General features: G+C 50.0%; 14 protein-coding genes across 14 annotated transcripts; 8 read left to right on the top strand and 6 right to left on the bottom strand.

Moving 5' to 3' along the window:
• Positions 1-251: 251 nt before the first annotated feature.
• N7506_011209 (fungal specific transcription factor domain-containing protein) lies at positions 252-2,875 on the top strand (the record flags this gene model as incomplete). Its single annotated transcript, XM_056960502.1, has 6 exons — positions 252-375; positions 441-1,207; positions 1,265-1,327; positions 1,394-1,726; positions 1,779-2,228; positions 2,279-2,875. 6 exons carry the CDS (start codon positions 252-254, stop codon positions 2,873-2,875), a joined length of 2,334 nt encoding a protein of 777 aa, XP_056806657.1.
• A 352-nt stretch (positions 2,876-3,227) lies between these two features.
• N7506_011208 (mitochondrial 54S ribosomal protein bL28m) lies at positions 3,228-4,034 on the bottom strand (the record flags this gene model as incomplete). Its single annotated transcript, XM_056960501.1, has 1 exon — positions 3,228-4,034. The coding sequence occupies one exon, from the start codon at positions 4,032-4,034 to the stop codon at positions 3,228-3,230; it is 807 nt and encodes a 268-aa protein (XP_056806656.1).
• Positions 4,035-4,160: 126 nt separating this feature from the next.
• rvb1 (RuvB family ATP-dependent DNA helicase pontin) lies at positions 4,161-5,720 on the top strand (the record flags this gene model as incomplete). The annotated part of the gene is made up of 5 exons (XM_056960500.1): positions 4,161-4,304; positions 4,366-4,585; positions 4,651-5,198; positions 5,255-5,390; positions 5,455-5,720. The coding sequence occupies 5 exons, from the start codon at positions 4,161-4,163 to the stop codon at positions 5,718-5,720; spliced, it is 1,314 nt and encodes a 437-aa protein (XP_056806655.1).
• A 776-nt stretch (positions 5,721-6,496) lies between these two features.
• Positions 6,497-7,309, top strand: N7506_011206 (v-SNARE protein VTI1; the record flags this gene model as incomplete). The annotated part of the gene is made up of 3 exons (XM_056960499.1): positions 6,497-6,676; positions 6,760-7,166; positions 7,222-7,309. The coding sequence occupies 3 exons, from the start codon at positions 6,497-6,499 to the stop codon at positions 7,307-7,309; spliced, it is 675 nt and encodes a 224-aa protein (XP_056806654.1).
• A 465-nt stretch (positions 7,310-7,774) lies between these two features.
• On the bottom strand, positions 7,775-8,662 carry N7506_011205 (DSC3 family protein; the record flags this gene model as incomplete). Its single annotated transcript, XM_056960498.1, has 1 exon — positions 7,775-8,662. The coding sequence occupies one exon, from the start codon at positions 8,660-8,662 to the stop codon at positions 7,775-7,777; it is 888 nt and encodes a 295-aa protein (XP_056806653.1).
• A 653-nt stretch (positions 8,663-9,315) lies between these two features.
• On the bottom strand, positions 9,316-10,087 carry isa1 (Fe-binding Fe/S cluster assembly protein ISA1; the record flags this gene model as incomplete). Its single annotated transcript, XM_056960497.1, has 2 exons — positions 9,316-9,353; positions 9,421-10,087. The coding sequence occupies 2 exons, from the start codon at positions 10,085-10,087 to the stop codon at positions 9,316-9,318; spliced, it is 705 nt and encodes a 234-aa protein (XP_056806652.1).
• Positions 10,088-10,815: 728 nt separating this feature from the next.
• Positions 10,816-13,120, top strand: N7506_011203 (ARMH3 family protein; the record flags this gene model as incomplete). The annotated part of the gene is made up of 8 exons (XM_056960496.1): positions 10,816-10,899; positions 10,952-11,074; positions 11,139-11,219; positions 11,270-11,423; positions 11,479-11,591; positions 11,646-11,980; positions 12,031-12,441; positions 12,493-13,120. The coding sequence occupies 8 exons, from the start codon at positions 10,816-10,818 to the stop codon at positions 13,118-13,120; spliced, it is 1,929 nt and encodes a 642-aa protein (XP_056806651.1).
• A 390-nt stretch (positions 13,121-13,510) lies between these two features.
• N7506_011202 (Chromo domain/shadow) lies at positions 13,511-14,801 on the bottom strand (the record flags this gene model as incomplete). The annotated part of the gene is made up of 4 exons (XM_056960495.1): positions 13,511-13,662; positions 13,718-14,105; positions 14,177-14,408; positions 14,647-14,801. The coding sequence occupies 4 exons, from the start codon at positions 14,799-14,801 to the stop codon at positions 13,511-13,513; spliced, it is 927 nt and encodes a 308-aa protein (XP_056806650.1).
• Positions 14,802-15,457: 656 nt separating this feature from the next.
• On the top strand, positions 15,458-16,048 carry N7506_011201 (Cnl2/NKP2 family protein; the record flags this gene model as incomplete). Its single annotated transcript, XM_056960494.1, has 1 exon — positions 15,458-16,048. One exon carries the CDS (start codon positions 15,458-15,460, stop codon positions 16,046-16,048), a length of 591 nt encoding a protein of 196 aa, XP_056806649.1.
• A 489-nt stretch (positions 16,049-16,537) lies between these two features.
• Positions 16,538-17,002, top strand: N7506_011200 (Ctf8 family protein; the record flags this gene model as incomplete). Its single annotated transcript, XM_056960493.1, has 1 exon — positions 16,538-17,002. One exon carries the CDS (start codon positions 16,538-16,540, stop codon positions 17,000-17,002), a length of 465 nt encoding a protein of 154 aa, XP_056806648.1.
• A 558-nt stretch (positions 17,003-17,560) lies between these two features.
• Positions 17,561-18,885, top strand: N7506_011199 (4-hydroxyphenylpyruvate dioxygenase family protein; the record flags this gene model as incomplete). Its single annotated transcript, XM_056960492.1, has 3 exons — positions 17,561-18,231; positions 18,283-18,447; positions 18,501-18,885. 3 exons carry the CDS (start codon positions 17,561-17,563, stop codon positions 18,883-18,885), a joined length of 1,221 nt encoding a protein of 406 aa, XP_056806647.1.
• A 418-nt stretch (positions 18,886-19,303) lies between these two features.
• Positions 19,304-19,775, top strand: N7506_011198 (Dabb family protein; the record flags this gene model as incomplete). Its single annotated transcript, XM_056960491.1, has 2 exons — positions 19,304-19,450; positions 19,563-19,775. The coding sequence occupies 2 exons, from the start codon at positions 19,304-19,306 to the stop codon at positions 19,773-19,775; spliced, it is 360 nt and encodes a 119-aa protein (XP_056806646.1).
• A 326-nt stretch (positions 19,776-20,101) lies between these two features.
• N7506_011197 (putative GTPase activating protein (Gyp5)) lies at positions 20,102-23,013 on the bottom strand (the record flags this gene model as incomplete). Its single annotated transcript, XM_056960490.1, has 5 exons — positions 20,102-20,164; positions 20,221-21,162; positions 21,211-21,857; positions 21,901-22,885; positions 22,975-23,013. The coding sequence occupies 5 exons, from the start codon at positions 23,011-23,013 to the stop codon at positions 20,102-20,104; spliced, it is 2,676 nt and encodes an 891-aa protein (XP_056806645.1).
• A 738-nt stretch (positions 23,014-23,751) lies between these two features.
• N7506_011196 (Rab geranylgeranyltransferase BET4) lies at positions 23,752-24,966 on the bottom strand (the record flags this gene model as incomplete). The annotated part of the gene is made up of 4 exons (XM_056960489.1): positions 23,752-24,116; positions 24,172-24,745; positions 24,796-24,903; positions 24,958-24,966. The coding sequence occupies 4 exons, from the start codon at positions 24,964-24,966 to the stop codon at positions 23,752-23,754; spliced, it is 1,056 nt and encodes a 351-aa protein (XP_056806644.1).
• Positions 24,967-25,035: the final 69 nt, after the last annotated feature.

Genomic DNA, 25,035 nt, shown 5'->3' with positions numbered 1-25,035 from the left:
GACACTTATCCATGGATGTTTCTTGATCTTCTAACATTGCTACTAGATTGAAATTCAAATACCATGACCTCGTACAAAGTGTTTCTAGAATAGTAGCTCTCTCAAATTCAGTCACGTGGAATGAAAATACCAACCCGTCATCGGACTTTGCGGTCCGATGCAAGATTACCTAGTAGTTTCATCCAATGCCGAACCCAAATGGAAAGAAGTACATCATTCTCACATAAACGGAAAGTGTTGGCTTGTCAAAGATGTCGATCACGGAAGCAAAAAGTGAGTCTCACCTTCAGCATGATTATCTTGTGCTGCAATTGACCAGTGGCAGTGCACCGACAGCAGACCGTGCGGTAATTGCACAACAGCCGGAAAAGGCAAGTGACTGGACTGATTGAAAAACAGAGGTACTTCTCTAAGACTCGTTAGAATGTATATCGAGTGAGCCAGTGAGCCGAAAGTTACCTGCCAGTACCGAGTTAGTTGCATCTATTTTCCTCAACTCGATGTTGCTGACCTTGACCACAGGTACACTCGAGCTCTTGAGGAGAGAATCAGAGACCTAGAGTCTCAAATTCCAGAAGATAGGTCGAAAGAGGCATCGGCCAGTCGGCAGACTTCACGAAGAGACTCACGTCGAAGAATCGGTGACAGTTTGCCGAGGAAAGAGCCGATCGAAAGAACCATTTCAGGACATGTATCAACTCCTCTTTCTCAGGAGTCTTTTGCATCAAGACGAGCAGAATTTCCTCAAGATGTGGGTGTATATTCTTCAAGTCCTCAAAGAGCACAACCTTCCCTTCCTTCTCAATCAACTCTTCCACGCCCGTCATTCACCTTGCCGTTCGCCGAGGGAACAAATGACTTTCCAGATTCACATACTCGCTCTGGTCACTCGAGCTTGCTGGTTGGGATATTAGCCACTCTTACAGGTACTGAGTCCACCAGGGATTCCTCGACGCTATTTGAAGGTTCTAGTACCTCCACCCCATCTGTTCTGACCGATCAGCTCTATTCAACAGACCGTTCAGTGCATATTTCAGATGTGACATCCGATCGGCTGGTGAGAATATACCTTGAAAGGGTAAATCCGCGTTATCCATTCCTTCATCGTGATACCTTCCTCGCCTGGTATGAATCATGGAAGATCCAGTCACACGTGAACACCGCTAGAGACCAGCAATCTCTATGGAAAAGATATTTTGTCACCATGGTAAAGCTCATACATCATCATCCCAGTCATGTCATTGTGTCTAACATTTTGTACTAGGTGCATGCTGTTGCTCTCCTATTGACACCCCAAGTTTCTGTCAGTGACATTGCGACCTCCCAGGTAAGTGATTATATGATCTAGCAATTACCACATAGAGATTAACCAAAATCCCACATTGAATTTTAGTCTCTGTACAACACCGCAATAAAATATCTTGCCCACGTCTTTGCGCAGCCCGACCCTGTCTTACATGCCCAGGCATATCTTCTTCTGACACTACATGCGCTTCATTCCCCATCATCACAAATGATTGTCACTATTGTTTCTGCGATGATGCGATATTGTGTTATGGCCCAGCTCCATTTGGCTGAGAGTGAGCCTAAAGTTACAAATCCTGCATTCTCTTTAGAGGTTCAAACTCGCCGCCGAGTATTTTGGTCGGCATATGCCTTGGATCGATTCATCAGTTGGATTTACCATATTCCCAACAACATCATTGATGAACACATCAGTGTGCAGGTTAGTCACTCAAATTTATTGATTCAAAATAGCAGAAAACTGACGATGGCAGCTCTTTTCAAATGTCACGGATGCGGAACTTCATAGCGAGAAATCAAATGATGTCAATATCAGAATTGAGACCCCATCGCAGAAAACACATATCTCACCGGCTCTTCACCTCTTTCGATGCCGACGTATCCAATCTCGGATTATCAGCACCATGATGCGATCTGATTTCGAGGAAATCAATGCTACAACACCATGGCGAGAGCATATGCTAGGAGAGCTTGACTCGTGGAGATCCCAACTCGGGCTCCTAAGTGATGTAGCATCCAAAAGCTACACAAGTGATCGATGGGTTGGCATGGCTTACAACTACACCATTCTTCTCTTGCATCAACCGACAAAAGAAAATGTATGCAATGGCTTCGGAGACCGATCGGTGCCAGCTTGCGTGCAGATTGCCTTGACATTTAGGACTTTCCAAAAGGACCGACAAACAGCACAACTATGGCCAGGGGTATGCGTGTGATACACAGCTTAATACACAGTTTGCTGACCAATATTTAGCTTTTGAGTCAAGTCTCTGTCGGCATCACCCTGCTTTACTGCTTCTGGGCAACACCTCCTCAAAACCAGACTCCGGCATACCGCTCGAAAGAAGTTCCAGAAGCGTTGAGGGCTTGTTCGATATCTCTCGCCATTCTGGCCGAGCGGTGGGTTCAAGCTGAGCCTTTGCGCGATGTATTTGATATTCTAGCCAAAGAAGTCCCACTCAATGAGACTATTGCCGATACCTCACCGAGACGTATTTCAGCAGAGTCAGCTTCTTACATTCAATCTCAGCTGCCCATCCTCACATCAATCATCATGCACCGGGGAGTGATGCGCATGATACGTGAGATGATCACGGAGGATTTCCCTGAAAGCTTAAATGGAGGTCTTGAACATGCGTTGCCGTCACAGGATGGGAGCATACCCCAGAACCTAGGCGGTCACCTGTGCTCTTCAAATTGTCCGTTCTTCCGTGAACCTGGTCGACCTGGATTGACAACGGTCATGGATCCCCAGATATATGCTCCCTTTGGTGACGAGATCAGCGGTGACCTAGGGATTGACGACGAGACGCTTATCTTCCCACTTCTCTTTGGCTCAGCGGAGTTTTGATTCCCATTGATATTTCATCACCAATCGACTTTATTATATAGGACCAGTAAAAGAGGAGTCAAGGGACACGCGTTCGAAAGTGAAATAAGAAAAGATATAGAATTGGAGTATAAGTACATAGAAGACCCAATATGCAGATTTCGAGAGCAAAAAAAAAAGAGGTGCACCCAAATGAGAAATTATCGCGATATTTCTTTGGATTGCATCGTAGCTTGCAAAAAGGCACGAAATTGTGGTGCCCAAAAAACGTCCGCCGCTCTTCAGGATAGTGATACATGTGCCCGTCGACCTTCCTTGGCATGCAAAGCTTCAACCAAAAACAGAAACAGGAATCGAAACGCATTGAGCTTCTCTAGTTCATCCTGCCATACTTCAGACCCTGAGGCTTCGTGCGGCGAGGCTTGGTCAATGCGTCGAGGTCGATATCCTGAATCTTCTGCTCAATCTCCGCCTGCTTGTCCGCCATGTATTGTTCCATGGTCGGAGGCTCAGGGACCTGGAGCTCCTTGCGCTGCTTCGCATACTTTTCCTTGTAGTGTGGTGTGTTCATGACCTGGTATCGGAGGTTCCAGCCGAAGGGACCCAATTCCTTGATGCGGGTTGGTCGGTCAGAGAGCAGGTAGTTGTCGAGGCCATCGGCCTTGTTGATGGAGCGCAGTGCACGACGGGTAACCTTAATGAACAAGTTCTCGCCGAGAGCCTTGCTCTCAATCTTCTTGCGGCGGACGTTGGGCTTCCAGCTACGTCGCGTCTTGCCTTCGTTGCGTCCCTTGGAAATCTTGTTGCCGAATTGGATCGTGGCACCTCCGTAGAGACCGGAGTCCTGCTGCTTGTACCACTGGCTTTCTCCGTGGGGGTAGACCGGGGCGGTTGGGGGAGTTTCGGGACTGATTGAGTTGCCGGGCTCGTGGAGAAAGAGCGCTTCGGCGCCGCGATAGAAAGGCTTCGGAAGGCCGCGGCCAGAGAAAAAGGGGCGCACATGGCTTGTTTTGTGTGTAGGCCTGCCATTGTATGTAGCAGGTATCGTATCCTCGTGGAACGTCAAGAACACAGAAGGCCGATCGTTGATGGCAGCGGAGCAGAGGTCAAACGAAGAATTACCCAAGGCGGTGAGGTGAGCAACCCCATTGGACGATCCCTTGCCGCGAATTTCGGCCATTTACCTCACTTTTCTATCAGGCCTGTCTCTTTGAAGCTTTCTTTTCTTGTGTTTTCTCATTGAATAACCCATTGATTTACTCTACGTTGATATCTGTGGCTCTACCCGGCCATACTCATTCCCACCATGGTCCAGATCAGCGAAGTGAAGGGCAACTCGCGCGAGAACAGAACCGCGGCGCATACACACATTCGGGGTCTTGGCTTGCGCTCTGATGGAACTCCCGAAACCTCTGCTGATGGTTTCGTTGGACAGGGAGCTGCCCGTGAGGTGAGCACAATCTAATGGAAGCTCTATGCGCACAGGTAGCTAACACCGGATGAACGAACAGGCATGCGGCGTTGTGGTGGACTTGATCAAGGCGAAGAAGATGGCTGGACGCGCCGTACTACTTGCTGGTGGCCCCGGAACCGGAAAGACTGCTCTGGCCCTTGCTGTGTCACAGGAGCTGGGAACCAAGGTTCCTTTCTGTCCCATCGTGGGCAGCGAGGTCTACTCTGCAGAGGTCAAGAAGACCGAGGCATTGATGGAAAACTTCCGCAGAGCTATTGGTATGCAACGCGACACGATGGGAAATTGAAAACGTGACATTGAATTTTAAGCTAACGGTTTGCAGGTCTCCGTGTTCGCGAAACGAAGGAAGTTTATGAGGGAGAAGTCACAGAGCTCACCCCCGAAGAGACCGAGAACCCTCTTGGTGGATACGGACGCACGATTAGCCACCTGATCATTGGATTGAAGTCTGCCAAGGGCACTAAGAAGCTGCGCCTGGATCCTAGCATCTACGAAGCCATCCAGAAGGAGCGCGTCACAGTCGGAGACGTTATCTACATTGAAGCAAACACCGGAGCATGCAAGCGAGTCGGCCGATCCGACGCCTATGCGACCGAATTCGACCTTGAGGCAGAGGAGTATGTGCCCGTTCCCAAGGGCGAGGTCCACAAAAAGAAGGAGATCGTCCAAGATGTGACCCTCCACGATTTGGATATGGCAAATGCGCGCCCGCAGGGCGGTCAAGATGTTATGAGCATGATGGGCCAGCTGATGAAGCCCAAGAAGACCGAGATTACGGACAAGCTGCGCCAGGAGATTAACAAGGTTGTCAACCGCTACATTGACCAGGGTGTTGCAGAGCTGGTGCCCGGTGTTCTGTTCATTGACGAGGTACGTCGATCCCATTGTTGTCTTCCGACATATTGCTAATACAAGTTCTTGCTCAGGTCCACATGCTCGACATCGAGTGCTTCACATATCTGAACCGCGCTCTTGAATCGAGCATCTCCCCCATTGTCATCCTTGCCTCCAACCGCGGCCACACAGTCATTCGTGGCACTGACGACATTAGTGCCGCTCACGGTATTCCCCCCCGATCTGCTCGCCCGTCTTCTTATCGTTCCCACTCAACCCTATGCCCCCGAAGAGATCAAGACCATCATTCGCTTGCGCGCCAAGGTTGAGGGTCTCGTCATTACAGAGCCAGCTTTGAACAAGGTTGCCGAGCATGGCAGCAAGGTTAGCTTGCGGTATGCCTTGCAGCTGTTGACCCCCGCCAGCATCCTTGCGCGCGTCAATGGCCGCCCGGCTGGAATTGAAGAGGCCGATATTACGGAATGCGAAGATCTCTTCCTTGATGCCAAGCGAAGTGCCGTCATTGTTGGTCGGGATAGCGACAAGTTTTTGTCATAGATGGGACATTTAAGAGCTCCATGATTTTGTATACCAAAGGGTCATCTTGGTTGTTTATTGAAAAGGCGAATTGTTTTGTGTGGGCTTGGTTTTACGTTAATGCTATGTATCAAATTCTACTTCTTACTGCGCGACAAGATCAACAGATCCCCAATCCCTAATTCTCTGTTCACGGCTTAGCCAAGACTTCTTTTACTGGGCCAATTATGATGACTTGACGATTACTTAGAACCTTGGAAGGACAGCCAAAAGAACAGCCAAAAGGACAGCTCAAAGGACAGTTCAAAAGACAGCTCGAAAGAGGTCCCGAATTTGATGATAGCTCTCTTCCGTTACCAATCGAACTATGAGATTGAGCCAATACATAACTACACCTGTTTATAAGCAACTATCATCGTCTTTTTGGCCGCGCGTGAGCGCGGCATTGAGGCTTGTTTAAAGTAACGCTCTGCCTGGAGATCATATGCACCCATGGATGCAACCCCGGCTTCGAATCACGTGTAACTCGGCATTTGGGTGAGGTTCCTGTCCCATTCCTCTCGAAAACCCTATCAGTTGCACCAGATAAATCCAGAAAGTGTCTACTTTATTTCCAGCTGCGTGAAAGCCACTTGTTCACGTCCAGAAACAGACAATCCGTCTTGGCGTCCGTTGACCGAACCCGCCACTCAACGCTCTTAGTACAATCACCCCCGATAAAGGTGGAGCCAACATCACATCACCGCAGCCAGACACTCTCTTGACTCCTACTACACCTCGAACCCCCAACAAACACCATGTCGACCCCACTAGACACAGATGCCGGCTCGGAGATGTTCGCCAGCTACGAGAACGAACTCAAGCTGGTGCAAGCCAACCTGAACCAGAAGCTAGACCAGATCGCGGAGGCAAGCGGCGAGCAACGGAAATCCGCAATCAGCCTTGCCAACTCAGTACTCGACGAAGCGACAGAACTGGTAAGTCCGAGGCGCATGGGGTCTCCCTCTGCAGTACCAAAGTCCCCCAAGTTCCACAGAAAACTAACCGCAACCCCGTCCAGCTCGACCAAATGCGCATGGAGAAACAGAACATCCCCTCAGCCACACGGTCCAAAGTCAACATCCGGTTCCGCAACTATTCAACCGACATCGATGAAATCAAGCGCAAGATTAAGTCCCTGTCAGACGATCGCCAGGCCCTCTTTGGTGACCGGTACACCGACGAGCCGCAAGATGAACACCTGGAACAACGACAGCAGTTGCTTTCTGGTACGGACAGACTAGAGCGCAGCTCGGCCAGGCTACAGCAGAGTCAGCGCATGGCACTGGACACGGAGGATATCGCTCGCGGGACGCTCGGTACACTCTATGAGCAGCGGGAGCAGATCTCCAATGCCAGGAACAACTTGCAGCAGAGTGAGGGCTACGTTGATACGAGTATCAAGACTTTGAGGGGCATGGCCCGTAGGTACTGAGTCCCTTTGGTGTGAAATTCTAGGATACTGGCTAACGAGTGCTTGCAGGATGGCTACCAATCGGATGATCACTATTGCTATCATTACGGTTCTGGTGCTTTTGATTTTCGCAGTTATTTACGGAAAGTTCCATTAGCGAAGGACGCAGAGGCGTTTGTATACTTGGTTATGTTCATGTTTATTATTGCTCTTCTCATACAAGACGCTGCTGCATCTTCTGCATTCTATGCAACAACATACGGCGAGTCTTAATACATCACCATTCAGAGGATCAGGATACTTTGATCTTTTGCTTCGCCCAGTTGTGCTTCAATATCTGCCAAGGTTTTCTCGATGATCTTCCAAGGGGTTACTCTGATTTTGGCTTGTAGTATTCTAAACTCGAGCACTTCTTTGGAATTGAACGAGCATAGTAGGTGTCCATATTCGGATGTCACTATGTTTTTCCCGGTGCTTTCTTTGACCCATGTACGAGGTGTACAACCTCAAGGAATAACCGGGAGACTTGCAATACCTAGGTATCAATGTCTAATATTCATAAAATGCTTCGTATCGGGGGTATCATAAAGGAACAAAACAAATCATCAAAAGCCTTCCATCCCTAACCCATAATCCTCATGGCTCCAAACGCCGCATTGAGAGCAACGCCCCCAGAAACAGCGAGCGCCTTTCTCCAACTCCAAACCCCCTCCTCTCTCCTCAGCCACATAGCACAGCCAATAGGCCAGAAGAACCCCATAACAGCCCCCCACACCAGATCGTCTATCTCCCCATGCGAACCATTCCCAACGCCCTCGTCATTCCCCCCATCAGCCACCTGCACAGCCGTAGACCCCTCATCCATCCACCGATCTTCAAGATCCCTGAGCTGCTCCCCACTAGGCATGGTATCGCGCGTGTGCGAAACCGACTGCATAGCCAGGAACTGTGAGCGCAGGGCCGTAACCTCAGCGGCCGTAAAGCCAGCCGAGAGAAGTCGGTCGAAGCCACGGGGTGCAGGGGTTGTTTGCGGCTGGGCAGGCGGGACGAGGGGCGAGCGTTCGTCTGCATCAGTTGGTTTGGAAGACTGCCTTCTTTGCAGTGTTGATGAGACGCTTGCTTCATTTGCTAGGTCTTTTTCGGAAAGTGCGATGTCGCCAATTGAGCAGTGGATGTATATGCGTGGGCGGGCGTCGCGCACCGCTTGCTTGCCTTTGACATTGTCGGGTTCGGATGCGGGGGAGCTTCGGGGTGGGGTGGGCAGTTTGAGTGAGACTGTGAGAGCAGTTGTATCTTCTAAGCCGCGGCCTGCGTAGATGAGGCGGAGACGGTGGGATGAGAGGTCTTTAGGGAGATCGGCGCGGATTAGTTGTTTGAGGCCTGCGCCTGTTGTGGTTTCGGGTTCTGGGACATCGAGTTGGAGGTCGGGAATTGAGGCGGAGAAGCGGACAGCTATGAGGAGTGCATTTCCTTGGTCGCTTGGGGAGGATGACTGGAACGGAGAGGACATGGTGTAGATGTGTTTCCAAGCAGGGATGATATGCCTGTCCGAAGTACGGAGTATAATGTTGGAGATACCGGGATGCTTACCCCATGATTCCGCGGCCTCGGACCACCTTCGCCCAACAATACCGTCATGTGATGAAGTCTAGACCCTTATATTGTGTTTTAAATGTATTGAGATCAATTAGATCAATATCGCTATTACCCGTATGTACATTTAAAAGAATATGGCTGGTTCGTGAGATTTTTTTGATCTTTTGGTAGGTTTGATTGTATGTCACATATTATCATCATCGTCCATAGGACTAATCTAAACATCTAGACATCGCAAGGATCAATCTAGGAAGGCCTCAAGAACTGGCCGAGCCCGCAGTCAAACAGCCGTTTGATGAGACCACTAGCTCGTCTCTGACAGCCCAGCGAATAAACCCAAAGCATTCATAAGCCATCAGATGCGGAGGGTTAATAGGCAGGGAAAAAGATGGAGAAAGGGTTATAAACTGGATATCAAGCGTATGTACGGAAAACAAAGTGAAAAAAAAAGAGTGGCAGAATGACCCAACCCTTTGAAACGCCGTCCAATGCACCGGTATAAGAAAGACGCCGAGAGGTGTGTTCAGGGAAAACAAACGAGAGAATAAGACCTATACATGGATAGGTTCAGACCATGAAGGATTCTCCGCAGCCACATTCTTCCTCTGTGGTAATAAGTTAGTCACTGATTCTCAAATTTCAAATCCTTTTGAGGTTGCACGGGCCACTTACTGATGTTGGGGTTGCGGAAAACAAAACGTCTGCTCAGCTTATCTTCATGCCAGTCCATTTCACTGCCAATGATGCTGAACAAAGCCTTGCTGTCAATCAGGACCTTCACGCCATCCTGTTCAACAACTTCGTCGAATTTGCCCGGTTGCTCCACGTACTCGAGGTGGTAAGCAAGACCCGAACAGCCCCGGTTCTTCACACCAACCCGGATAAATTTCGGCTCTGGCTGGGCCATCAACTTTCGGAGTTGCTCGGTGGCCACGGCGGACAACTTCATGGCTGCCTTCCTTGGCCGAAGTGGCCGACGGGGTTTCGGGGAAGTCTTGGGGGCGGCCGGAGAAGCGGCGAAGCTGGTTTTTGATTTTTGAGCCTCGCTTTCCCGAACACTCACACTAGGCGCGGTGTTTTGTGATGTTCGCTGGGTGGGCTGTGACTCGGGGAGGGGGAACTCTGCTGAAATGGAGGTGTCGGCGCCGCCGCTGCTTCGGGGAGGCGGGAAAGAGGAGGGAAGCGTGTGAGGGCGGTATGCAGTTGCGGTTTGCATGTCTCTCTTGGAGGAAAGGGCATTTCCGTAAGATGAGAAGGCACGCAGAGGGCCAGCCGAGGGCTTTGCCCGGAGGAGGAGTGTGGCGGATGATGTCACAGGACGCATTGTGTAGAAAGTCATTGTCGAGGAGCAGTTGTATGAAAGGGTGAGCCTCGACGAGAATTGCTATTGACTCATAGGAGAATATGTATGAAGTTGTGTAGTTGAAGAACTGAGTGGAAGAAGAATGACTTTGAGGATTCCCCGGGTGGCCCTTCGGATTAGGTAATTCAATAGCATGACGCAAAGTAGACCAATCAGCGTTGAGGAGTTTCTACACACCGTGGCGCCATCAAGGTACCGCTTGGTCATGCTTTGGCTACCTGCACTGCCGGCTGACCGAGTCTATAATCTTCTTTTTCTGACTCACTTCAGCTATTAAAAAGTACAATATCCCATCTCATCTGCATTTTACCTCATGTATGATGTATGCAGGTTGGTGCGTTTTTCGGAGGCTGATGTAATCCTCCTCGCGGCAAATTCCGTTCTTCGGAGAAGCTCCCCCTCCATGGGGGGGGATGCCACATCTCCAAATCCAGTTAAGTGGGAGTAATATAAACAGTGACGCTATAGATCCACCGATAACACTTAATATAATAAAACCTCACATCCTCATTTTGTGATACTGTACTCCGTATATTGTAGATGCCAAGTCATAGGGAGGACATGTGGCTGGACCCGCTGACATGACCAAGTGGTCCCTTTTTCACATCAAAGCAATTGAACTCGAGATCAACTCAACATAATACCTTGTTTTTTGCTTCCAAACGATGCTGGCGATCTCGTTGCAGATCTTTTGCGTCTAAATCATGGACTATTCACCCCTGACCCTGCAAAGTAGACCCGAGTCTTTCAAGCCCAAGATCGTCCAGCTCTATGAGAACCTCTTCAAGGTACGAACTGGACCGCGACTCACAAGAAACATTACTGATTAAGGACCGATAGGCGGCCGACGACACAGATCCATCGGAAGGATTCTGGAGAGAGTTCTTCCTGCTGCCTCCGGACCGGAATCAGCTGCATGACATTCTGGACAATCTGAGTCCAGACGACACACTGAGCCTCCAGGTAAGACTTGGCTAGAACCGTTTAAACAACGCAGATCATGACCAGAATGCTAATATTCCATCAGATTCAAACGCAACGTTTCTTTGTTCGCGCCATTCGGGAAGCGGCAGCTGGGGTCGCCCCGGCAGCCTCCTATGCGCTAGATGTGAATATGCAAACTTCCATCTTTGGACTTGATACTAACGCCAATGACAGACTTTGACTATCTTCTTGACGAGCATCTTGAGCAAAAAATACACCAATCCGAGCTCGGACGTCATCACTGTTCTTGCTGGACTCGATGAAGTGGACCATGTAATCTCCGAATTCGTGACTGTCTTGGACAGAACTATTCGTAATGGAAGCACACGTGAGTGATTTCCCTTTTTGGTCGGGACTGGTAACTGATACTGTTTCCATTTCAGTCGATGTGCGGCTCAAGGCCATCAAAACGGCCATTGCCATGACCAGCGGAGCATACAAAACCAGCTTGGTCTCCTATTTCACACACAGGGACCTGTTCCCATCGCTAATGAAGGTACGTTTTTCTTCTCGGAATTGCATTTTGACGAAAATTGACAATTTTAAACAGTATGTTGCCGACTCCGAGACTTCGCTGCAAGTCTTTGAACCATTCCTTCTCCTGGGGCTGTTTGCAAACTACAACAAGTTTGAATTTCAAAATCCCTATCAAAATCGACTCGATGACTTTGTCAATGAGGCTAGCATTCAAAAAGTTGCGAAGGGCGTTGGTCTCGCCTGTGGCGGCCTGCGCAATGGCTATGTTGCTGTACAAGATGACATCCCAGAGGGGTGGAATTTGGCTAATACGTTGATATTTTTTGGTCTGCGAGCTCTCGCTCCAGGAGCCAAAGACAAAGCGACACCCCCTTCTGCAGAGGATGCGAAGGCAATGTTTGCTGATCTGTGAGTTGTCACACAAAGAACGATAGACAAACCGCTAACAGTCATTTTAGACCCTCCCAAGAGGCCTCCATTCTTCTTGCCACATACGACTTCACAAACGCCAACAAGTTGTTTGGATATCATTTAGTTCATATGAAGCCAGAGAACGTTGCAGAGGAATCCCCATTCTCCAGCTTCCTCTCGTTGACATCCTATCTCCTCCAGCATGCATACCGATCGCCGCGCGTCGGACATTACGCGGAGCTGAACCTATTCACACTTCGAATCCTCGTCGAGGACTCGACAATCTGTAAACACATCTGCGCAGATGATGGCAAGCGCAAAGTCCGTATCTGTCGACAGAAACAACCCTACCTCCCTCTGGTCAGCGGAGACCGGGTCCTTGCGACCGTCATTTTCGATATCGTGATCGATACCATCACCCACAACCTCCGACGTCGGCTCGATGTCAACATCTACAGGTAAGAGCAATCCCCGTTATCTTTCCGCAGCAGTCTACTAACAATACCTAGCCACACCATCGCCATAATTCTCCGCCTCCTGACATATCTCTCCAAAAACAAAATCCGCTTAACATATCATTGGTCTGAGCTCTGGCGGACTCTTCTCTCCCTGATGCGCTTCCTCACAACCTATGCCTCAGATCTAACTAGTGTCTCAAGGATCGAAACCCTCACAACGAGCCTTGCTGATCTAATTGCCTTCTGCGTCTCAGGCGGTGATACCTTCCTCCCAGACCCAGCCTCTTACGACGATCTTTTCTACAAACTCGTTGAAACAGGCCCCATCATCTCTAAATTCCGCGACGCCTTTGCCAAATCTAATGAGAAAGCTGCCATCGAGACACTCCAGTCTGTGTCTACGCACTTCTACACCTTGCTTTTCCACGAGGGTGGAGAGGCCCCCGCGGTTGCTACCAAGGCCGATGAGCCCACGCCGGTGGCGCTGCCTTCTATCAAAAAGAAGAACCTGAGTCCCAAGGAGGTCCACCGCATTATCAAACAGGGTTATGACACTTTGAGTATCCAGCCACCTGAGGGGTTGAGTGCTTGGGTTAAGTGGCGCGAAGCGGAGTGGAAGAGTGAGTTGAAGCGCGCGACGAGGTGTGCTGTTGACGATGCGAGGCAACTAGTTGCTTAGGATATGACGTCCAAAGGCTTGTTACTAAGGAACTCATATCTAGACTGAGATGAGGAGTGGGGAGTCAAGCGGGGTTTTTATGTATGGTTGGGGTAGACAATTGAAGAAATCTTGCCCATTCGATGCAATTTTATCCAGATTTTACGATCTATACTGCATCATGAAAACTCTGGATTCATTCCCATGAGAATAGCATTACGTGGAAACAAAGGAACATGATGGGGGCTTTATTTCAACGTTCTTGCTAGCGCTTCTCAACAAATTTTGTTAGCATGTCAGATTAGGTAGGACTCCAGATATCTTTCAATATCTTTCGGCGGTCTTGATTCCCCATTCTCACTGGAAAACTTGGAACCAGAACAGCCTTCAAACAACACATAAACTCAAGCCTCAGTGGGTGCTTTCCGCGACGACATAAGCAGTCGCGAAGTACTTCTCCGAATTCTTACTCAACCACATTGACAGCTTGGAAATCTCCTCGCGCAGCCGGTTGGTGGCCTGCATGTCCATGTTTGTCTGAGCGATAAGCTCGGGCAAAGTACCTGAAACGAATTAGCAATCGGGTCTCAAAGTACCTGAGGGGAGGTTAGAACATACTGAACAAACGAATCAAGTGCTCGGCGCCGTAAACATCGATAGGTCCCTTGTCTGCGAGGTCACCAGTGGCCGCCTCAAACTTCTTCCGTAGGTTGCGGTACTGCTGGCGTTCGTGACGGTATAGTAGGATCTTATCAAGACACTTGTCGAAATATTCCTGCAAGCCAGCCACTACTTCTTCCAAGACATCTTCATCGGCCGAGGAGCCCGAGCGCTTGGGTTCCTCCTCCTCATGCCAGTCCTTGAGAATCTGGCGCACGGGGTACTTTGCAGGTAACGAAACAACGCATTGGTTCTTAGTGACTTGCTCCCAATCATCAACAAGCAGCGACTTCAGATTGTCTGGCATCACAATGCGGACAGAGGGGCGGGTGTTGAAACTCTCTTCCTACAGAATTATTAGCATTTGCTGGCTCATTGAAAACAGAGATCTTTCGCAGCCTGGGTATTGTGACATACCTTTTCGATGTCATTGTCACGGGCTCGCTTAGTGCCGCGACCAGGCACGGAGGCCCCGCGCTCCTCGCTATCCCGCACAGAGTCACGGTCGGAACCACCGCGTTTCTTTGCGGAAGCTTTGGTGTTCTTCAGACGGAATGAAGCTTCGGCTTCACGGCGAAGGTTGTTAGCCAATTCGCGGTTGTCTTCAGTGTGTTTCCGAAGACGATCTTCGAGGACCCAGTCATCCCAGCTGTGTCCGAGTCAGCAAAATTCATAGTCAAGCAGGTCGATTGTTTGGCATGGCAATTAACCAAATTGGATTGAAGAAGGATCAGACGGAAAAGACGACAGTCGTAAAAAGCAAGCACGCATGCGTGATACAACTCGTAATGATTTGGGAAGGAGATGGTCCATAGTGAATGGAGGCGTGGGATCAGAGGACCAGATGGACCAGATAAAGAGAGAAGGATAGTAGAAGTATAACTCACGTATTCTTCCAGCCCTTGTAGTGAACTTGGTATTCAAAGGGGCTCTTCTTGTCGTTGGCATCCTTGTGACGAACATCTAGGATCTTGGCGTCGTAAAGGATCTCATGGTGAAAGCAGAGGACCTTCTCGTCCTTGCTGTACATAGATGGGGCCATTTTCTTGGTTGGAATCAGAGAATGAATGTTACTCCGTTGAAAATGTTGCTTGGTATGAAAGTATGAAAGACTTCAAGCGTCGAATGAGCCGGTAGAAATGGTGTTTTCCCGGCTTTGCGAGGAAAGTACTGCAAGCGCAGGGAGTAACGACCGTATTATCAAGAGAAATAAGCCGGCAGGTGTAGTAATGGTCTTTCAATCGCAATCTATGTAGGATTGGTTGAAGAAGAAGGGGATTGGCAAACCGCGCGTGGCACGTAGTACGGGCTGTCGCGCCGAGCTGGCAGTAGCAATTGGGATTTTAATCACGAAAAGAGACGAGGAACCAGCTTAAGATGGTCTGAGATCGAAAATTAGAGGACAAAAGAATTACAGGGCGATGGAGGGAGGCTATTCAGATGTCATAGGATGAGGAAAAGAGGAAAAGCGTGCTGAGTGGCCCCTTGAAGAATTAGACGCGGGAACAATCAATAGGCCTTCCATACACTCTCCTCGCCACCATATTGACATCGTTTCACAATCTATAAGTTTCTGTTGTCCAGAATCTGCTGCTCATTGTGTTCTCCATTCAAACTTGTCGTGAATTCCATCTCCTCTCGGATTCACCTCGGGTTCGCGTCGGGTTCAATCACCACTACACAAAGTGACAATCCATCATGGCACCAACAGAGGAATCAATCCTGGGCAATTTCCTACTCTCACCAGCCCCTTTTCCGACAGTTATGTCATTGCAAAAGTTTACAGAACTGTTTCCGAAGCGCCTGAGATCCCATCCTCATATCAGGACTCTGTATCGAGAGCTACAGCAAGTCCGTCAACAGGACATGGACCGAGTGAACGAAAACATTGACAATGAGATCAAGCAAGGGGAACAGCAAAGAGCTGATCTACGAAAGGCCAGTCAGGCTACAGGTGTTGAAGCCTCAAATCCCGAAGAGCAACGCGAAATGGACCTGGATGTTCATCTCTTCGGTCAAGCCCCCGCTGCTCCTGCGGATTATCACTCGGTGGCGAGTTTACTAGCCGAAATGGAGATCGCTACTGCAAATATTGAGCATGAAATTGCCGGTATCGATGAAGAAGCAGCAAGCATCCTTAAACAGCTCAATACGACCGTCGGTGATATGAGCGATCTCCGTTACGGGAAACTGCAAGGTCCTGCTGGCACCGCAGAAGATATGGCCAGTCAGGCTATACAGGGGTTGCAGAACCTCGAAGATGCTTGCTATAAGAAGAATGCCTCGTGAATCTGAGCAGTGAAGGACTTGAGCTGGCATTGCCTATATCAAGTGCTTGTTACCCTCCACTCCCGGGCCACACAACACCCCAGATCCGCCTCGACCTGTTTCAGTCCGGCCAGGCTTGATACAAATATCTATATGAGGCTCCCAAATACATCATTTGCATGAGTCAAGCGCCGCCACCGAATTGCAAGCCATGAAGCCTCCCACGAACCCATTTTGTGTGCAAAATCAGCAGCTGTATACATTGCTGCTTGGGATAGGGAAGGGAGGCTCGAATGCTCAATTTATTTGTGCCCATACGGCGGATATGAATGAACCACGTCCGAAATCATGTATCTATCATAACTTTATTGAATATCAAACCCATTATGTTCGCTCATTTCACCCAATTAGGAAATGTGGGGATATCGCCAAACGCGACCGCGACCGCGACCGCGTCCCCCTTCCCAATCACCAGGCCTCAACTACGAAGTACACAACGCTCAACTCACAATGCCTTCTGTAAAGCTACACCCTCGCCCCTCGTTACCAGGCAATAAAGCGACTGCCACCGCCCCGTCCACACCCGCCCCCAATCCCCTCCCAACGCTGCTCCAAACACCCTCCGGTCTTGCCATCCTCGAGCTTCAGGGCACCATCAATGTTCCGGGAACTGAAGACGAGGACATGGAAGGCACTCCTACCAATATTGACCCCGCTTCTGCCTTTGAAACACCGATCGGAAAGCTCATGTTCCCGGACTACTCGACCCTCAACCCGGACGACACAAAATGGATGAAGCGCGCTTATCTGTATGTCGGCCGGTACCAACGGATGACCGGAGAAGTGAAGAAGCTACCACTTCCGCTTGCTGTGGTGCAGAAACACCCTTCGGAAGCTGAGGAACTGGAAGTCGTGGAAATTGTGCGCTACAAGATCTTCTTCAAGAGTCGGCCTGAGCCTGTGAATAATGTCTGAGCTGGCCCATTGGGTATCCGAACTTCAATATAGCCCTTCCTTCCTGGGCTCTTCTGGAATTTCCCACTGGGGCATAAAAAGATGCAATATGATACTGGGGGCTTCGACATCAAAGCGCCAGGTTGCAGAGAAAGCGAGATTGGTACAGTGACTTTGCGCTTGGTCCCAGCTACGACCACAGTTACCGTGAATGGATATGCAAGCCTCAGTCTGAACCTCCGGGGTTCCCCAAAGACCAAGCGCTGGTCATTGGAAGCGCTGTATCGACCATGTCTGCATACGCAAAGCGTCAGAAAAAGAGTTGGACATGGCTGCTGTACATACTTGGATGACTTCAGCATTGCCTCATAGTTTATCTATATGTTGATCCGGCGCAGCCCTGGAATGTCACACATCTGGACTAGGAATCCCTCGCCAGAAGTTCTATTTTCTTCTCAACCTGAGACAGCCGCTTTGAAAATCGCTCATAAATAATCCTTCGCAAGTCACAACGGCCAACGGCTGCTGGATGGACTACATTGCCTCCAATCCATACAGATACAACAGCTCAAAACCATCATGACGGTCTCGCCAAATGAAGACATCTTCCCCTCGAAGATGGGTCCCGCGTACGTGGGCTTCGATCACATTCACTGGTTCGTCGGAAACCCCAAACAATCAGCGTCATATTGGATTACTCGCATGGGCTTCCGGCCCATTGCCTACCGAGGCCCGGAGACTGGCTCGCCGTTCCTCGTTAGCTATGTCGTAGCTAACGGTGACGCTACATTCATACTGACAGGGCCTGTCTGCGGTCCGCCAAAAGATGGCGCGGAAAGCCTCCTAGCACGGGCTTCCCATCACGAGCGCACTACGCTGGCCGAGATTCACGAACATTTGACCGTCCACGGAGACGGGGTCAAGGACGTTGCTTTTCGGATTGTGGGCGATATCGATGCTGTGTGGAAACGAGCTGTCGAGAACGGTGCCCGCGCTGTCGCCGAACCGAGGGCTGTTGCTGTCGACGGGCATGGGATGCTTGTATCGGCGACGATTGGGACTTATGGGGACACTGTACACTCATTAATCAATCGGGAGCGCTATTCAGAAGATGCGCCCTTCCTACCAGGATATCGAGCGATCACCGCCGAGGATCCTATCACAAAGCTTCTACCGGAAGTGGACTTCCTTGAGATCGATCATTGTGTCGGGAACCAGTCATGGGGAGGAGTGGACAGCATTGTTCAATAGTGAGTGGTATACCGTCTTGCTGAAGCGCAAATCTAACTGATGACCTCCAGTTACGAAGAGTGTTTAGACTTCCATCGTTACTGGACAGTCGACGATAAAGACATGTGCAGCGAATACTCAGCAATGCGATCTATTGTCATCGCGTCGCCAAATGAAACCATTAAAATGCCTATGAACGAGCCTGCAACCGGCAAAAAACAATCACAAATTGAAGAGTGCGTGCCATTCGTTATGCTTATATTGCTTCTGTACTGACGGCTATTCTTAGGTTTGTAAATTACTACCACGGTGCCGGGGTGCAGCATATTGCCTTCCGGACAAATGACATTGTTACAGCTGTATCTCAGCTCCAAGCTCGAGGTGTCCAATTTCTGAATGTTCCTGCTGCGTACTACGCCGACCTACGCAAGCGATTAACACGGGTCTCTTGGACACTCGGCGCCGATGTAGACGTGCTCGAGCGTCTCAATATCCTCGTCGACTTCGATGATCGTGGATATTTGCTGCAGATCTTCTCTAAACACGTTGGAGATCGTCCAACGGTGTTTACAGAAGTCATTCAGCGTAATTCATTCGACGGGTTTGGAGCCGGGAACTTTAAGAGCTTATTTGAGGCATTCGAGAGGGAACAGGCGCTACGTGGAAATTCCTGATACACACCTATATGATTATGTAGACCTGTTACAACTATCCACGTTTGCATGTACGGCGTAACATTCTAACAATTTATACCTCCAATTGACACAATCCGAGTCAATTCCGCCCCCGGAACAAAGCGAATACCCGAGCGGAATTAAGCGCTCTCCAACCACGCATTTCCGCCCACATCTGCAGCACATTCAATTGATGCACATAGGACGCACAAGATACAGAAGGCGCAGAGCCTTGTATGATAGCTCCAAACCCATGAATGTCCCTGTGGTTGACCCATGCGGTGACGTGATTAATGTGATTATCAATTATAACCGACCCCATACCCACCTGAGCATCCGCTACCCGACGGAACAATAAGCACACGATGTCGTAGTGTTTCCCCGCCATGACCTGTGGGCCTAGACATATAAACCCGACATGTCCCTACGATCACTCACATCCCTCAATCTCCGAGCAGCAAAAATGGCACCTATCGAGCGCATCACCCTCTTCAAGATCCCCAACGAAGCGGATCGAGACCGCGTGCTGGAGCAGTACAAGGTCCTTGCGAAGACTGCCACAAAGGTACGCTGATAGATCTCTGCCACCTGGTCTTTGAATCCTCTCTGGATTTCTGGACTGCAACATCCATTCGCGGTTATTTCCGGGATTTGAAGCGGTTATTAACGGCTTTTAGGATGGCAAGCCCTACATCGTCGCTGCGGCTGTTGGCATTTCAATCCCGGATCCCAGAAACAAGGGCTACAACATCTCCGTTAAGACCACTTTCGCTTCACTCGAGGATATGCAGTACTACGACACCCAGTGTGAGGCGCATAAGCAATTGAAGGCGGTTGCAGGGCCGGTTAAGGAGGATGTCCTGACGAGTTACTACGAGAATATCCTATGAGGGGTTTGAGGACTTCCAAGGTTGGAATCCAAGACCCGAGTTTACTTGTCTGAATAGAGCCTTATCGAAGAATACAAAAATCCATTCATGATGTACACATACGTCTAGCGTACTGGTAGCCATACATAAAACTAAACACCGATGCCGTCCAAAATTGGCATGCTGGGACGATCATAAGGACAAATCATAACATTGGCTCAAGTCGACAAAAGCAAAGACTCCGGCCCTTAAGAATGGTCCGAATGCGCAGAGGATCGCAGATCGCTGGCCGCACATTCCAAATATACAACCCCGGTGGATCCGGGTCCGTTATTGTGATGGTATGGTTAGTCAAGGGCGCGACGAAGGTCACTCCATTTTTGGCGGAGGGTTTCGTGATTTTCAGACATCTGACGAGCGTTAGTGGCTGGTGTCTGGTGTTAAGGCATCGATGGGAGTGGCTTACCTCTGCCCACTTCATCTTCGTGGCGACTAATTCCTTCTCCATCTCGAACATAGATTCTTCCATCGCGCGGTTCTCGTTCTGCACTTCAATGTTTCGTTTCATGATGCGCTCCATCTCCAATCGAAGCTTTTCCTCCACTTCAGCGGGCTGCTTGTCAACCACGTTCTTGAGCTCGTCGACTTGCACCTTCATTGCATCGTTGACGTCGCGTAGTTCTTCATTCTCAACCTTTACATGCACCAGCTCAGAGGCCAGTTGCACATGTTCCTTATCTGAGGCCTCGGCGCGCTCTTCGAGGAGTCGCACCCGGGCCCCTTGGATGCCGACAGTATGTCGCAGGTGGTCAAGCTCGTGTTCACGCTCCTTTTCGGTGCGAGTCTTCTCCTCCCACTCCGCGGTGTAGGTAACGAGCATGTCGGAAGTAAGAGGGATAGCGCAGGCATCCTGTACCAGAATATCGGATCGGTAGACTTCCTTATCTGCAGCGCCAGAGCTGCCGAAGAAGCCTGATTCCAGGATCGAGGATGTGGATGGCTGTTTATCTATGTAGGCGTCGAATAAGCGCTCCTTCAAGAAGGTCGTAAGCGCGCTCATGTCCTTCATCCCAAGGAGGGCTTCCGAGTTTCGTCGCATGATCGCAACACCAAACTTGAGGATAGTGGTCTCCAGTCCCTCTTCAAATATTAAGTCATAGATGCGCAGCACCAGCTGCAGCGGGAAGCGATAGGCAAACAACGTCAAGAACCACTGAGTGGCATATAGCTGAGGAGGAACGCCCCGCCGGCGGAGATGACAGTAGAGAGCAGGCTCAAGATCCTCCAACAATCGCTCGTACTGATACAGGCTGCGGTGAAGTCCAGGCATATCTTGAATGAACATATCCCGTAGCGAGTACTTGTTCATAAGTTTGACAAGCATGGCGAATGCATCAACTTCGTCCATCTTTGTAATCAGTCAGTCAAGCCCAGTAAATTGGTAAAATTCACTTACATTGAAAAGCAAGGGCATGGCAATGAAATTCATGCCTTGCGCGTATCCGACTCCCTCATCATACAATGCGTATGCCTTGCAAAGACCAAACAAACCTTCCTGGCTTCCTTGAGAAACGAAGTATTTAGCATAACTGGTGCGGGCACCCAAGTCTCGCCTGATGACCTTCTCCAGCTTTGCCAGAGCTACCGCATCAGTCTTCGCTTTCTTAGCACGCTCAGCCTCACCGGCCGCATGTTCCTTCAATTTATCATCCCCCTCTTGGGTCGGGCTAGGGGTCTGGCTGCTTGAGCGCGAGACAGATTCCGAGTGCTGCGAGCGAACGGAAGAGCGCGACGATGTGGTTTCAGTACCAGTCGGTCTTCCATCTCGCTCCTGTGCAGTACCCCGTGCCACAAGCTCACGGTACGTATCCTCCAGTTCAGCGGTCTGGCAATCTGCCAGGATCTGCCAGATCACTCCTCGGATGGTCTGTGGAATTCCGCGCTTGATCGCAGCGTTCAATTCCTCTGAGCTTGCCAGGGCTTGTGGTCCATTGTTCACCAGCTGTTGCCACATCTCCCAGTCCACCGGAACAGAGGCATCAGTCACAGAGTCATGTCTCGCGCTGGGATGAGCCGCGCCGGGTGATGGAGTTGGCGATGCGACTAGGATGGGGGGGCTCTCCCTCCTCCGGGATGATTGGAGGACTGGCTCCAGACTGGCTGATGCTGGCCTGGCCTGATCGAGCGCTCGTCTGATCTGCTTCTGGCGCAAAGCTCTCCTCGCGCAACCGCAACATCTTAAACTGATCCTTCAAGCTGTTGCGCCTTGGCTTCTTCGAGCCAATCGAGATATCGTCTCCATCACGGTGGTCCAGGTTGCTTGCGAGGGTCGATACGGAGGTGGCGGTGTTTCGTCGGCTGGCTGTAAGGGAAGGAGATTTGGCTTCTTTGCCGGTCGAGGTCGAACTGCGAGAGAACCACGCGAATGGACCGCTCGGTTTTCGGGCAGGAGGGGGGGCCACAGGTGGGGGGTTCTTGTTTACTGGAGGTGCTCCCCATGGCATCGAGGGAAGGCTTCCTGACAGACCCATCAGCCCAGAGCTCGCTGGCGCTGATTCATCCTTCGGGGGCAATGGAGGAGGCTCCATCTTCTCTTCGGGGCGAGGTGTTGTGTCTGTCGGATCCTCCTGGTTACTGTTCACTAGGTTCACCTCGGCGAGCGATGAGCCCGTTGACAACCGGTGGGAAGTGAGCAAAGGCGATTTTGGCTCATGCTCGTGGTGTTCCTCCTGAGTCGTCTCTGTTTCTGTCTGCGTAACCTCGGGTCCTTGCTCCGGCTTGTCGCTCTCATTGGGCTTGTCGGTCGCGGTGTTCACCTCGTCGGTGTCGTGATTGGTCTCGTCGTTGGTCTCAAATCCGTCATTCTTCTTATTCCCTTTCTTTTTGTTCTTCTTCTTGCCTTTGCTCTTGGGCTGCTCCCCCTCGCCATCTTGCTCCTGCGTGTCGCCGGTCTCGTGCTTCTTCTCGGCCTGCGATTCAGAAGGCAGCGGAGGTCTCTCCGTAGATTCCGGAGACTGGTGTGAGCCGATTGGCGGACTATCGGTCAAGGATCGGGTGGAGGTTGTTTGGGGAATCGTGACGTTGAGGGTCTCCTGGATCTCGGCAGTCTCACGGGCGTCATCAAAGGACTCCTATTCATGCGATAAGCTCCTGCCAAGGCAATGTTGAAAGGATGTAGTCCAGAAACCTGTAGAGGTCCGTGACTGTGACTGTGACTTACCCCTTCGTATACGGGACTGTGCTCATTCGTAGCCATCATGGGTTTGAGATGGTGACCTCACAACAATCTGAGGAGAGGACCATACAACGCCGGGTCGCAAGATATTCCAAGACACAAGAATTCAAGGGGATCGGTATTTGCGGCAATTGGTAGTTCGATAGAGAGAGAGGAATGATCCAGGAAGGAATTTGGGGAGTTTCAACTGATCGAGACAGGTACACAAGACGCTGATTGGCTCCCCATATATGCGGAATTGACCTGTCGATCGGAGCGTTATGTGGAATGCATTTCCTATCAAATCCCTACTATTTCGGTTCTTGGCTATTTTTGTAATTTTATCCATTCATGTTTGAATGTTTTTTAAGGTCTTCTCTTTGGCACTCCAGGCTACAATTTACATGACACATTGTGGCTCTCGTCTAATGAAAGGGGCGGGGCGGAGTAAACAAATATGGCTAAAAATTACATTAAGAGCCTCGTTGGCGCGCGGCCCAGGATGAACTTCAGTATGTCAAAGTCATAGTAAATAACGGTACAACAAATGGAAAAATCTTGTAAAGACGGCATGGGCACCTGGGTATTGGAAAGACTTGACAAAAACCTACAGTAAAACATTGGTAGGACTTCTAAATTCGGTCCATGGGTGGTAGAGTCTAGACCTCTAGGATCGCCTCCAGGGCTACTCGACTACTATAATAATGACCTCGGGATGCTATCCGTGGATGGATGTCACTGTTCACGGGTAAAGGAAGAGGCGAAGAAATGAATTTATTGAGCTCAGAGTGTCTTTTCGAGGTCGAGCCACCTCTCACGTCGCAATGGGTCTAACGTTTTCAACTCTGAGAGCCAGCTCAGAATCTGCTCCCGATCCTCACTAGACAGACCATCTCCCACTCGAGATGCGAGCAGAGTGTACTCAATCAACGCCTGGTAGATATACTTACAGTCTTCTGCCCCGTCAAGCATCTCCTGGATCTCCTCAATCTCACTTCGGATATATTCCAAGCGTTCGGATGAGCTTAGACGGGGAGCCATAGTACGCTCAGCCATCTCCGGATCAAACACACTCATCAAATTTTGGTGGTAAAACCAGAGTGACTGATCGTAGGGATCGATAAACGCCTGGTGAATAAGTGACAGCTCTATATTCATTAGCTTGTGACTCTACCATTTACCTTGGATAAGGGGTAGACCAACCGTCATCCAACATCCTCTTCCGCTCTTCGTCGCTGGCAGATTGCTCATCCAAGAGTGATTGAATCAACTTGGTGCGGTAATGCCACGCGGAAAAGTTCGAAAGATTGGCGCCGATCATCTTTTTTGCATACTCGAATTCAGTTTGGGTCATGCCCCGCGCTTCTTCGGCGGTGCCAAGCGCTTTCAAGGTCTCAACCACGAAGCGCCGGTAACCCCACCCGTGGAAGTTCCGGCTATCAAGGGTCAACATCTTTCCCACAAGGGCAAGCTCTTGCTGCCACATTTTTCGTGCCTGAGCAAGGGGTAAAAGGCGGCGAGCTTCATCCAGCAGCCACAAACGATAGTTCCAGATCCAGTAGCATTTGGGGAAGCTTTTGAGAAGGGGAATCAGAAACTGCAAATCATTCGAGATCAGCTGTAGAGTTTGCTCAGTATTCCCATCCGGGTCTTCTTGGGAGAATTGAAACCGCAGCACTCGCCGGCGATAATTCCACGCGGTGTAGTACTCGGGATTCTTGGACAGCAATTCGGAGATCTTCTTCAGTGTGTCAAGGCTGTATTCATGTTCGGCCACCTATTTCGCGTCAGAGCTTTCTTGGGCTTAAGCTTCAAAGTTTAGCAAACCTTTTCGGAGACTGAGCGCTCAAGATCGCGATACGTATCTATCTTTTGTTGCTCCTGCTGTCGCTCTTCGGCGGACTTCTCGACGGGTTTATACCGTGGCACACCATGCTATCACAGGATTCAGCACATAGACTAGTACTCTTGTAGTTGGGTTAAACTCACACTAGGCATTCTCGATGATGCTGTGAACTGCAGTATGTCTACGTGTTGGACGACGATCTGCGGGATGTCAGAACTGTA

Source organism: Penicillium brevicompactum, assembly GCF_028827555.1.
Source record: "Penicillium brevicompactum strain IBT 35665 chromosome Unknown utg000007l_segment0_segment0, whole genome shotgun sequence".
Taxonomy (NCBI): Eukaryota; Fungi; Ascomycota; class Eurotiomycetes; order Eurotiales; family Aspergillaceae; genus Penicillium; species Penicillium brevicompactum.
Note: the sequence above shows the minus strand (reverse complement) of the source record. Positions and strands in the feature narration are given on the sequence as shown.